This window comes from Aegilops tauschii, chromosome 7 (genome assembly GCF_002575655.3).
Source record: "Aegilops tauschii subsp. strangulata cultivar AL8/78 chromosome 7, Aet v6.0, whole genome shotgun sequence".
NCBI lineage: Eukaryota > Viridiplantae > Streptophyta > Magnoliopsida > Poales > Poaceae > Aegilops > Aegilops tauschii.
The window spans coordinates 408,161,139-408,174,754 of NC_053041.3; the positions used below are offsets into that span (position 1 = coordinate 408,161,139).

The following is a 13,616-nucleotide window of genomic DNA, read 5'->3' on the forward strand; positions in this document are numbered from 1 at the left end:
TGCACCAAATAGGGCTCAACTTTTTAACTGAATACCGTACATTTATACTCAATTTACTGTCTCCTATATTGGCTGAAACAGTTGGGATCTCCTTTTGCCATAGATATACACTTAGTGCTCCAAAATATATTTGTGATGTGCCTAATGGCTTCTGCGTTACATGATGTATGTATGCTGCTCCTCTGAGGAAACAATTTAAATTCCTGTTAGCACTTAGCAGTAGTAAGTCTGGCTTTGTCATCATACATGAGGGATTCAGAGTTCTCAGAAATAAACCAAGCTTAAAGCTATTTCCGTTTCAGATTACATATTGCCCTGTTGTATCCGAGCGTCTTCATCGTTATGGCTGGGTCAGGTGTACAATACAATATTTCTATTTGTCGATTTGTTTTATCCTGGCGTAGTGCTCAACGCGCGCGGATTTGTTTTTCTCTGGTTTTGAGTTTTTTCACAGATGAGGCCCTTTGTGTGATTAAATAGGAAGGCCCCGCTGGTTAGTTTCCCCGTCAATACGTGTTTATGGGAAACATTTAAGGCGGATACAACAGGCGGAAACATTTAAGACCCCGCTGGTTAGTTTCCCAGTCATGGACGCCACGCTGCGTTGCAGCTCCCGCCATGGCCGCCGCGTGCCCGTCGTCGCCGGTGCTGCATAGCAGCATCCGCATGTCGTCGCCGGCCCGCGCAGCGTCGCAGCTTTCAACCATGGCTATCGCCGGTGCTGCATCGCAACATCCGCATGTCGTCGCTGGCCCGCGCAGCGTCGCAGCTTTCAACCATGGCCACCGCTGCCGCTGAATCGCAGCATCCGCACGTCGTCACGGGCCCACGCTACATCGCAGCTTCGACCATGGCCGCCGCCCGCGCAGCATCCGCCGCCGTCACGGGCGCTGCATAGCAGCAACTCCGCGCGTTGTGTCGCAGCTTCGGCCATGGCCATCGCCGCGCTGCATCACAACACCCCCTGCTGCCCGCGCTGCATCGTCGCCGCCTGCTGCGAAGCATCTGTCGCGCCAGTATGTGCTGGGATGCAACCCTCACCGGCGTTGCTACAGTCGAGGGACTAGCAGCGAACTGTTGTGTGTCAGAGTGTGCTCATGGGAGGGAGGAAGCGACGGACCCTGCGCCAAGGAGTGTGCTCGTGGAGAGGAAGGAGGACGATGAAGCGTTGACCCATCTAACGGCTTGGACACGATGGATCGAATGGCTATCGACCCGACTGATTTTCCCAGGAAATCAGTCGGATTATCCATAGCAGTCGCCCGTGTTTATACGTCGTTTAGTCCGTTCTGCAGCGGCTCGCCCCAGACTTGATACACACTCGTAAAAATTATCAAAGTTGGTCCCGATCCGCATGTATTGCCTCAATTATGATACTTCCATGCAATTAACTCTTATTTTCGGCATTGCATCCACCCACACAAAACGTTGCTTTCCATGGTGCCTTGTGAGCTAAGGGCCATGGAGATGGTTCATTCCTAGCAAGCAAGCTACATACTGACCCAGAGAATTCTTGATCTCTCCTCGCGCGCACTCACATCTGTAGTCATGGTGAAAGGGAAGCTGTTGTACGAGATGGCCGCGGTGATACTGCTGTTGTTGCTGCCAGGGACGAAGCCAGGAATTCCACATAGAGGGGGCCAATGGAAAATATCAAACGTTGGAGGGGCCGAAACACGAGAACTAAGAGATTTTGTGTTGATAACGTAAGAAATACTAGCACATATGCCCGTGCGTTGCAACGGGAGAAAAATTGACATATCCACCAAAACTTCTACTGTTGCATCTAAATTCTATGCAGTTGTACCCACGACACAGGTGACGCTAGGCGTAAGCTGTGATTGACTCCGAATAAGAAGTTTGTTGCAATAGTGGCGTCCGACTTTACAACAATGGTGGTCGAGCTTTGCAGCATGCGGTCCGCCTTAGGGCAACAACGGTGGTCTAGCTTTGCAACATTGTGTACTTCTTGTAGCAGCATTAACCGGGCTTGCAGTGTCGTGTGTCTCGTTTGCTGGAGCGACACTCGATCGAAATTGCATGTAGATCAACCAGATATCTTTTTGGTAAATATACAGCAAATTCTCATTTGACGTAGCAAAATCACTGAGAAATAAAAACAATGACCGTATGGAAAAGCAGCACCAAAAAGATAAATGTGCTAGAGGGGTTCACACAGCGACTTGATTCGCTTTCACGGGGCTACACACAAGCAAACCAAGCAGCCATTTAATTAGAGTGAGTCAGCACAAAGCATGTCCTTCCGCTTTTATTGGGTTTATTGAATTAAATTCCTTCGTTTCCATAAGCATGTCCTTCCTTCCTCAATCTTTCTCATTCGCAGGTGTATCCATCCATCGGGCAGATAAATTCTTTGGTTTCCACCATACCATCACAGCGTCCACACCTCACCTTGCATTTCTTAGTACTTGAGGCGGTTCCTTGATTTTCAGGACAACTCAGCCCTTGTACAATGGGAGGTAGAAATAGGCACCGGTGCTTTAGAAAAATCCGATTTATTTTCTAAGCATCTCTCTAAGCACCTCCCATTGTACAAGACCTCACAGAAGTATATAAAGCGGTAGGATTTGTTGTAAAGGAGTAGTGTGGGACTATTCAATTGTTAAACCAATCGTTTATACCAACATTAACAAAACCTAGGTTAGCTGGTTCTAGTCTTATCGTGGGGAACGAAGGTCATGAGTTCGATGTCCAACCCAAGCAATTATTTTTCGATGATCCTTGGAAGCCTAGGAGCAGGCCCAATATTTTTTGGTGATCCTTGAAAGCCCAGTACCAGTACGAACTGTTTTTGTCTTTTATCACTAGAATTACGTGTTTGCTCTATGGATGAACTGCGGGTTGAAATTAGTACCACCTTGGATACAAAAATAATATGGGCGAAACGGACGGACGAAATCATGTTGGTAAGAAGCAATAGCCCCTTTATTAATAGATATAGATAGGAGTGATTTTAGCATAATTTTTTGGGGAGAGGGGGGGGGGGGGCATGGCCCCAGCACGCCCCTTGGCTACCTCGCTTGCTGCTGCAGACCCCGACAACCGCCAGAGGTGCGCACGACGCGGCCGACCCCATCAGAGCTTCGCGCGATGCTTGGCGGAGTGGATACCACTTTGACGCGGCCAACCCCATCAGAGCTTCACGCGATGCTTGGCGGAGTGGATACCACTTCTAGAATTACGTGTTTGCTATATGGATGAACTGCGGGTTGAAATTAGTACCACCTTGGATACAAAAATAATATGGGCGAAGCGGACGGACGAAAAACGGACGAAATCATGTTGGTAAGAAGCAATAGCCCCTTTATTAATAGGTATAGATAGGGGTGATTTTAGCATAATTTTTTGGGGAGAGGGGGGCATGGCCCCAGCACGCCCCTTGGCTCCCTCGCTTGCTGCTGCAGACCCCGACAACCGCCAGAGGTGCGCACGACGCGGCCGACCCCATCAGAGCTTCGCGCGATGCTTGGCGGAGTGGATACCACTTTGACGCGGTCAACCCCATCAGAGCTTCACGCGATGCTTGGTGGAGTGGATACCACTTCTAGAATTACGTGTTTGCTCTATGGATGAACTGCGGGTTGAAATTAGTACCACCTTGGATACAAAAATAATATGGGCGAAGCGGACGGACCAAAAACGGACGAAATCATGTTGGTAAGAAGCAATAACCCCTTTATTAATAGGTATAGATATGGGTGATTTTAGCATAATTTTTTTTTGGGGGGGGGGGGGGGGCCATGGCCCCAGCACGCCCCTTGGCTCCCTCGCTTGCTGCTGCAGACCCCGACAACCGTCAGAGGTGCGCACGACGCGGCCGACCCCATCAGAGCTTCGCGCGATGCTTGGCGGAGTGGATACCACTTTGACGCGGCCAACCCCATCAGAGCTTCACGCGATGCTTGGCGGAGTGGATACCACTTCTAGCCGCGAAGCCACTGGATGAATGATCCAAACGGTAAGTGCATCGATCTCTTGTTCTTTTCGGCATACACCATCGTCCGGCCCCTAGTTCTTCCTGGAGTTGGATCTGCTCAACCACATTGCACAGCCATCCACTAAAAGTCCAGTAATGAACTGCATCCTTCAAGAATCCTTTAAGAATTGATCCAGGGCTGAGGGGGCAGCGCCCCCCACCCCCCCCCCCCCCCCCCCCCCCCCCCAACACACACACATTGATGATTTGTGTTTCGCGCACATTCCACTGATCTCGAGGACGATCCCCAGTCCCGGGCCACTTCTTTGCTGCTGCAAAAAAACTTGATTGCAACTGGAGTACATGGGAAAATGTGACCAGATTCTGAATAAAATATGCTCAGATTCTGAATAAAATTCACAAGTTCATCCACGAGTGCAAAAAAACTTGATCGCAACTACTCTGGACTACTCAGCTTTCTTGAACCTTTCGATCTCCATCAACCGAGAGATACTTGGACCATATACTGCAAGTTATTTCAAACGGCCCAAATTCCTTGTATGTGCATTTTCCGAATATCTGAATACACCTCCAAATCAGGTTCCCGTGTAACATTGTTCCATGAACTTGTTCTCACAATAATACGGATTTATATATTCCAAGTTCTCCATTATTTACTTGACCTGATGACATGCCTCTCTGCACCAATAGGGCTCAACTTTTTAAACTGAATACTGTACATCTATACTGAATTTAGTGTCTCCTTGTATTGGCTGAAACAATTTGTGATGTGCCATAGATATACGAGCAGTTTTAGCATGCTCCCTCTTACCCCCTCTTTCCACATGAGAGGTAAGAGTACGTAGTAGATCTGAGCCGTTGATCACATTAAATAGTGGTTGGATTAATTTTGAACTTCTTACCTCATATGTAAAAAGAGAGGGTAAGAGGGAGCATGTTAAAATTTGCCATAGATATACGCTTAGGTGCTCACTGGCTCACAAATATATTTGTGATGTGCTAATTGGTTTCTGCAGTACACGATATGCTCCTCCTCTTGAGAACACAATTTGCATTCCTGTTAGCAGTAGTAAATTGGGTAGCCGGATATCTGGATTTGTCATCATACACGAGAGATACAGAATTCTCAGAAATAAACCAAGCTTGAAGCTATTTTCAGATTACATATTGCCATGTTTTGTCCTAGCTTCGCCATCGTTATGGCTGGGTCCGGTGTACAATGTGGATCGATTGCCATGTTAGCAATCCATTAGGGAACAAATCATCCTAAACTTGGCCTGCTTATAGCAGCTAACTACAGCATGTGTAAAGGAAACACTCAAGGGATCCCTTGCGTGCTGTGTAGGCCGACTGTGTCCAAAAAGAGAAGCGGCATGCATACCTGTCAACCAACACGTTGCCGCAGTTAAATCTCTTTAGGGTCCCTTGCCTCCAAAGTATGGCATGGCATCCCATTGCCTATTTCCTCCCTTGCCAAGCCACGGTGAGCTCCAAGCATCCAGAGAGTATCACCGAACAGAGTGTCAAATTTGTGCCTGTGTGCGTGACATAGAAAAGGAGAGATGCCGACGACGGACTGGGGCCCAATCATCGTGGCGATGGTGCTGTTCATCCTGCTGTCGCCGGGGTTCCTGTTCCAGCTGCCGGCGAGGGTGAGGGTGGTGGAGTTCGGCAACATGGGCACTAGCGGCTTCTCCATCCTCGTCCACGCCATCCTCTACTTCTGCCTGCTCACCATCGCTGTTGTGGCCATCGGAGTGCATGTGTATGCCTCCAAACCTGGTCCAGCAGGGTAAATATGTGCCTACTCTCCCGGCCATTCATGGGGTGCTTTTTTGTTTGAACAGGGGCAGAGGCTCCAAGGCCCGAGAAGCTGCCATTCATGGGGTACGGTGTTGTGTTGGTGTTGGATTCCTTTGATTTTTTTATTTATTTTTTTGCGGGGATTCCTTTGATTTGTTTGCCTGTCTTTCTATCTTTTGAACACGGAACTAAGTGAGAAATGAAAATTATATATGTATACATGTGTTGTTTACAAAGACGACATGCGTGATGCATCCAGGATTTGAGCAAATTGGTTCCTATTTATTTTTCTTCACACTCGAGGTCGGGTGATCAGTTTATTTCTTAGGAGACCTTCTGAAGAGTCGAGCGCTCATTTCTTCAGTGGCGTTCGGTGTCGCGTCACCTTGACAACTCTTCTTCCCCTCGACGGTGACTGATGTTCAAAAATTGATATTGTTTCGTTTGGTCCATTGACATGTCTGCCCGAGCTAACGAAATGTCATCCCCAGATTCTAACACCCCCCCGGATCTCGTGTCGCCCCTGGGGGGGGGGGGGGGGGGGTCCGCGGATGGCGCCACAGGTGTTGGCCGTCCCTACCGGCCGTGTGGGTGGAAGAGGATCGTCGCTGCTCCAGGTTGCTCCGTTGTTCTCGGCTAATCTATGACTGTTGAAGTATATATGTGTATTGCATAGCTCTTTCCATCAGTTTGGACTTTAAGTTGTGTTGGATAGTGCATGAAGCTTAGCACCGGCCTCCTCTCCCTCGATGTGGTCCTCCCTCACCAATCTGGTCCTTGCTCGCCGATCTAGTCAATGCTCCTTCTGGGACACCAGGTATTTCAGCTAAGGTGGGGTGGTGGACATCTGGGGGGGGGGGGCATGGTCCCCCATGCATCGACCCTGATGGGCGGCTCTCCTGTGTCGATATCCTTCTTAAGGGCGTGTCGGGCTTCCCTTTCCGCTCCCTCCTCCTCCTCCTCCTCCCGATCCTGAGGCGAAATCATTGGCCTTGTTGGCTGGATGGCAATGGCATTCTGGCATCACGGTCCTCCCTAGAGGCATCATTCAAGAAAAGGGTGGGGGTTGTGGACCTATTGCGAGGTGTTTAGTGGTGACGCCGGTGCTTTGCTCTCTAGAATATCTGTTATCTTTCACTTTTTAATCAAACTTTTGCCTTTGTAATTGACATCATTGTATCCTAGCCGGTTGATGGCTTCATTAATTTGAAGTTGTGCATTTATGCTTTTTCTCTAAAAAAAACAATGCCTGCATCATATGATCGAAGACATGGGAAAAGTGAAGCACTAGTTGGAGACCCGCTCAGACGGACATTGAGCATACCATGACCTAGCCGTCATCAGACGTAGCCACACCCCTGGAAGGCCTCCTCCAAGCGGGTAGAGTGATAGGGCAGCATGGATGACACCCCCACACCATCCCCTATTGTGGCTTCGCTCTCTCCCCGTGCAGCAGCAAAATCCCAACAAAGCGACACGGATTCCCTCACAGCTAGGTAGATCAAACCATCGCTCACCACTGACGGACAAGCGGGATGCACGGTGAAAACAAAAATTTGTGTCTAGAAGCCATGCGCCACTACTAGTGTACAATATATTTTTGGCTCTTGAAGTTGAAGGTTGCACTTTGTCTTGGGTAAATCAAGTTGGATATATACATCTAATAAAATGTTGAGTTTTCTTGTGTGTTTTAGCTGCTAGCTACTCATGCTGAATTTCGGTTAACTATATTGATCTTTTCAAGTTGCATACCTAAACACAAGCTTGTTTACCAAAATCAAAGCAGATTAAAATGGCGTATATATTTATTGCATTTCACAAGGAATCATTAACAGGCTCCTTGGAACTCAAATACACAAATCAAGGAGGCTGTAATTTTTTTAAACAATGTGCTGAATTCCAAATTTGAGATGTCTTAGCCATTGGTACCTTATCAAATCGCATTGATCACCATTTAAAAAATTCGCATTGATCATCAACCTCGTCCACCCAAACTCAAAAGATAACAGATGCCCATTATACTTGAAGGAAAACAAGTACTGCCTTGGTTCATTGTTATAAGATGTTCTAACTTTTTCCGAAACCGGATGTATATAGACGCATTTTAGTGTGTTTGTTCATTTATTTCAGTATTAAAATATCCAACACATCTTATAACAATGAACGGAGGGAGTACAAGTTAAGTTAAATTTTACTTAATTTCCTCTAAAAAAAGAATTGTCAGCAATTTGGCATGAATTAGTTAGAGAATAATAATACTCTAATTCTTATAGTACAAATTAGGGACCCAGAAAAGAATATATTATAACACAAAGAGAAGCGTCTAGAAGCGAAAATGCCCAGTCGATCTTGGATCCCATTTGCACGAATTGCGCCTGATTTGATAATGGTAATGTAGAAATTGCAAAATAAGTGAAATTTTTGAAAACAATAATGGTATAGTGCTATACTCGTGTAAAAAGTTTCTTGAAGGAGCGACTTTCGTGGACTCTTGGAACAAAAAGACAAAATGAGTAAAAAAAAAGTCTGAATAGTAATGTTTAAATAGTGTCGATTTTGTTTTCTATTGCCTAGAATACCATGGAATTCATTCCTTCGCAAAAACATTTTACACGAATATAACACTATATACTATTCTTGTTTCCAAGAAGTTTCAGAAATTTTTGACTTTTGTTTTTCGATTCGGGTGCATCGGCACCCGAGACCCAAAGATCCGCGTCCAAAGCTCATATTACCATTACCCCAAAGAGCCCAGTTGTTATCCAGATCGGCCCATACAGCTGACTCCGCGACCACCCCATTCCTCTTGCTCGTCCCCGTCCGAGTCGCCGGAAACGTCAACTCACCAGAAACCAGCGTGCCGCCGCCGCCGCTTCTGGATCCCGCCCAGCCGCGGACCGGGGCGGCCAGGCGGAGGCCTCTCGGCTCCCCCGCCGAACGATCCCGCTGATGGGGATGGTGGTTGAGACGGAGGAGTGGGTGCTCACCCCCCTCGCTTACCCGCTCCTCTCCGCCGCATCACTCGCCGCCGTCCTCCTCCTCCCCCACTTCTCCCGGCCACACGCCGCCGTAGTCACCCCTTCCTCGCCCTCCCCCTTTGACGTGGGCACCACCCCCTTCCTCCGCTTCCGCCGCGCCTTCCTCCTCCTCTTCTGCCTTGCATCCGGTAAGCACCACCCATGCCCCCCCTGCATTTTGTAGAGTTGGCGAGGGGAGCTCTAATGATGTTTTCTGTTGCTGTGTAGTGGCGGAGGGGATCCACTCGGTGTTCGGGGAGGATGAGTTCGTGCGGTGCGGGTTCGGCAGGGAGCAGATGGCCGCGCGCCTTGCCGCGGCCACGGCCGCGGTTCTCTTTCTCGGCGGTGCATCTGGCGTTGTCTCCGACAAACTGTGAGTTCTCCATTTGGATCATTAGTTTACATCGAATGGTGACACATTTTCTGTAAATTGTTTCATGTTCATAGCCTGCATATGTGAGCTGTATAGCATTGCAACCCAGAACAGTCTCAACCACATTCCAATGTTTAAATAGAACATAATCCTGGCAACCAGTTTCTGTCTTGGTAGGTGCCTGTTTATAGAACTCTATTTCGATTCTAGAAATTCTATGCTGTTTTGTTCAGTAGAGTAGAGTATTAGACTTACTGATTCCATATTAGAGTATTAGACTGACTGATTCCATATTAGAGTTATGTTTCTATCGATCAAGGGTCCGTTTTAAAGTTATATTTCTTCATTTATGTTATGTCCCACCTCACAAAAGCCTGTGGAATGAGATATAGAATAACTGTATAAGTAACCTGTTTATTAGGTATGCACGCCCCTTTAGCACTATATTTGTTACTCATCCATTCTCCCTTAAGATGTTCTTCCAACAAATATGATCTGTAAAATGGTATACGAAGTTCAAAAACTTGTGTCTCGTGAGAATTTTGATAATACAGAGAGTAGGTCATACTACCAAGGACATTTATAACTTGGTATGATTAAGTGTTTCTTTAAGCCGGTATAATTGATTGTTTGTATAGCGTACCTCTTTGTATATTTCTGTTCCACATCAGTTGGTCTGTGTTACTGTTTGATAATATGTTATGATTTTCTGTTATGTGCATCTCCATGGATTTCAGGCCCATTAGATAACTTGATTCTTCTTTCTCCCTATTGATATTGTGTTAAACGAGAATCTAATTTTATTGTTCTAATCGGTATATACATTTGTTTACTAAAATTCATAGAGGACCACAGAATGCTTGCATATTCTACTGGATGCTTCAGCTTGCAGTGGGTGCCTTGAAGAGTTTCAGTGGGCTTCGTTGTGCATGGGTCAACAATTTCATTTTGGCTCTTGCATCCTCAATGTTCTCCTTCTGTTTTGAGACATGGATTGTGCTGGAGCATGAGAAGGTTTGTGTTTGCTTAAACATTTTCTGTTGCTATTTCTGCCTTCATTAATGGTGTCCAAGTTTTAATCATTTTATCCTGATTTTTCAGCAAGGCCAGAACCAAGATTCGCTGTTTGATACCTTCTGGCTGATGACATTCTTCGAATCAATATCCCTTGTTGGAAGTCAAGGAATCACAAACTTATTGCTTGATGATGATAACAAAGGAATCTTGCTTCCGTATACGTTTGCAGCCTTAGTGTCAGTAATAGGAATATTGTATATCAGAAAAGCACCAAGTATCAGTACCGCCCATCATGCATCTGTCATTGGAAGCTACCAAAAATCATTTTTTGCTCATGTCCTCAGAGGTGAGTGGTGAGTATACCATCCTGTTTATTTTGTCATGCTTTCTGTATCATTTCTGTTAATGAATCTTTAATACTGTTAGCAAGGTAATGTCCTCCAATAACTAAAGGATGAGGTAGATAGAGGTATGAAATGTCCTGTCATTGTCCTGTGGCTTTGCGTTTGAGGCTATTGAGATTTCTCTATTGTTATCCTTAACAATATGATACTATTTGGGTTTCTTGGACTATGCTTGGATTAGGAGCTGTGATAGTTGAATAAGAAAGCAGTTGTGAATTTATGATGTGAGCAATGGAACTTTTGTTGTTCTCCTCCTGAGTCTGCAGCCAATTGTGAACTAATGAATCAAAAACTCCTTCTGTTAACACCTCTTATCATCTAGTCAAGCTTCTTTGGTGCCTGCACTTTTCACTTTCATCTCTCACAAGAATTTCCTGCTTGTTTCAGACAAAAGAGTGCTGATTCTGGTCTTAGCTCAAGCAAGTGTCCAGTTCTCTGTATCAGCCTTTTGGTTCCTCTGGGCACCAACGATAGTGGTACGAGTTTGTACCTTAGTTTTTTCTGCTAGTTTTCCTTATGTTGTTGCATTTGATCAGGGTTTGATTGAAGACTGAAGTCACACTTATACACTCACAGATCTGTTAATGTAACAGGCTGACGGAAGGGATGCTCCTCTGTCACTAATCTACCCATGTTTCCTGGTCTCGAGAATGCTTGGAAGTGCTGCTGTTCCATGGTTTTATGGAGCCATGGCTCCTTTCCAGAACGAGGATAGCCTGACAACAGCATACATTGCCGCTGGGCTTGCTTTGTCAGTTGTGGCTTATGATTACCAGGTACACCTTAATGCCCATGTATATCTGCAAGCCAACATGCATAAACAGTTTAAAGCTTGTGTCATGAGTCTAATGAGTCTTGTTTCTTTCGACAGGAGATTGGAACACTGGTGATACTGTTCTGCATCTTCCATGCATCCGTGGGCTTTATTTTACCTTCGCTCGCAAGATTTAGGACAATGTAAGGGGAATGATGTCCATAGAGTTTTTTGAATAATGATGTCAATAGAGTTCAAGTTGAAGTCACTTGTGAGAGCTTTCTATTTACATGGTTGACACTGCTGAAGGTACCTGCCAAATGAACTGCGTGGAGGCATGATGAGCTTTTCCCTAGCACTGGGAAATGCACCTATGTTCATTTTCCTAATACAGGTAACTCTCTTGGTGGTAAATCTTTTATTATTTGTTTGTTCGAGGGAACTCTTGGCGGTAAAATCTTAATGTGCAGCATGTCTACACAGTGGTTGAGAGCACTCCTTTATTTTCTGTGTGCAGGGCGCCTACCATGGGAACATCGCAAATTCAACCATTCTAGGCCTTGCAGCCTGTGGCCTTTTGTCTGCTGGGGGCTGCATTCATATGCTGCGGCGGTGGAGAAAACACACCCGCCAAAACGTGCGCAGTCTATAGGATGATGATAAACTAGAATACCGGCTTGGAAGGTGTTCTGTTTGTAGCATGCTCATTTTTTCCTCGGCTTTTGACCACTGGATCCCTCGGTTAATTAGCATTGTCTATGCCCTGATCAATGGTTCAGCATACCAGAAAGTAGGTGTATGATATGTTTTCTCTGTGTTTAAAAGACACATTGTTCAAATCGACAACGACCGCATCCTGTAGACACGGAAATGTTATGATAGAATCGTTTTTGTACTAGAACATATCCTTGAGCCTTGTAAAGACCACTGCAAATCTTTCTTCTCTCTTAATCTTTTCACCTAGTATGCCTGACGCTGCAGGATTATTGGTCCCTGAATCTTTTCACCAGGGAACTGTGCAGTGAATCGTACCTGAGAACCTTTAACCTTTGTTTATCGTTCGAGATCGTGTTGGTCGGCTGGGATTGAAAAGTGGGAATCGTATCTGCTCGTCCCTAGCCCCTATAAAGATGAGAAGATACTGTCATGTGCTAACAAATCCGATTCGCAGATCACCCGTATCTTCTCCGTACACGACCAAAGATATCTCCGTCTCCGTGTGTTCCCAGCCGGTAGCTGCAGTCATCTTAACCTTTGCAAATAAGTCCATTTCCATAGAGACCAGGAAAATTCCCCGCGTGCCAGACGGAACCTTACTTATTCCATCATCATATATACAAGCGGGAACAAACAAACTTTTCGGAGAACACCCGCTGGAGCTCTGCGTCGTGCCATCAACAAGAGTGACAGCAGACAGGTGAAGACGAAAGGAAGCCAAGGAACAGGGAAACGGATGACGCATTAACCGCACGGCACTGTGCAGTGACGAACAATTAAGCGCCATGCATTCTGTTCGCACACGCAATTACAAGCTGCCTTTTCCGGTTGTGCGGCTTGACGGCGGTCTACGTGCCGGCGTCCGGTGCACTCGATCGGCCAAACGCGTTTTCCATCCGGCACAGGATTAGTACGCTAATGCGCGTACGGATCGAGGTGCTGACGGTCAATGTCAACGTGTGTGGGTGTGAGTGACTTCGGGCTTAAGCTTTCTAGGGCATCGAGACCAAGTGAGCTGAACCTGCTGTGGTGCCACTCCGCGAAGCAATGCGCAGCTCGCACCGGCGGAGTGAAGAGGACGGATGCGGTGTCCAGATTTGTTGCTTCTTCCCTTCCAAAGTCGATCTGTTGCAGGACGAAATGCATCGATCGTGGTTTTGAAATATCCGCATGATCTCTAGGAGTATTTTTTTTGAAAAGGGATCTCTAGGAGTATGGTTTAATGGTGAGTTGAGCTTTCAAGTACAGGTGTTTGCAGCAAGCGGTAATCAAGGTATCAATCTATAAAGGTAATGGTGTTCTGCAACAGGGTAAATTTCTACAACACAAATAAAATTTCGCTTGTGTCTCAACAATACCAACAAGGATGTCAACCTTACGGGCCTTGCTAGTTGTACAAGTTAACTAAAAGTTAAAGTGGTAAATAATATTTTTGTATTGTCAGAATAAAATATAACTACTTTCGAGAAAAAAAAAATAACTAGAAATAAAAGCATAGGTAAAAATTATTGCAAGTTGATTTTTATGCTAAAAACTGGATTGGGTTTCATAGGTTCATCCGGTGTATCTCTCC

General features: G+C 46.0%; 2 protein-coding genes across 2 annotated transcripts; both read left to right on the plus strand.

Annotated features, from left to right (window-relative positions):
- Positions 1-5,394: 5,394 nt before the first annotated feature.
- On the plus strand, positions 5,395-6,296 carry LOC109786680 (uncharacterized). Its single transcript, XM_073505938.1, has one exon. It carries the CDS (start codon positions 5,521-5,523, stop codon positions 5,752-5,754), a length of 234 nt encoding a protein of 77 aa, XP_073362039.1. The 5' UTR covers positions 5,395-5,520; the 3' UTR covers positions 5,755-6,296.
- A 2,204-nt stretch (positions 6,297-8,500) lies between these two features.
- On the plus strand, positions 8,501-12,292 carry LOC109786506 (uncharacterized). Its single transcript, XM_020345105.4, has 9 exons — positions 8,501-8,927; positions 9,007-9,151; positions 9,997-10,165; positions 10,253-10,514; positions 10,960-11,048; positions 11,166-11,348; positions 11,444-11,529; positions 11,636-11,720; positions 11,844-12,292. Exons 1-9 carry the CDS (start codon positions 8,711-8,713, stop codon positions 11,976-11,978), a joined length of 1,371 nt encoding a protein of 456 aa, XP_020200694.1. The 5' UTR covers positions 8,501-8,710; the 3' UTR covers positions 11,979-12,292.
- Positions 12,293-13,616: the final 1,324 nt, after the last annotated feature.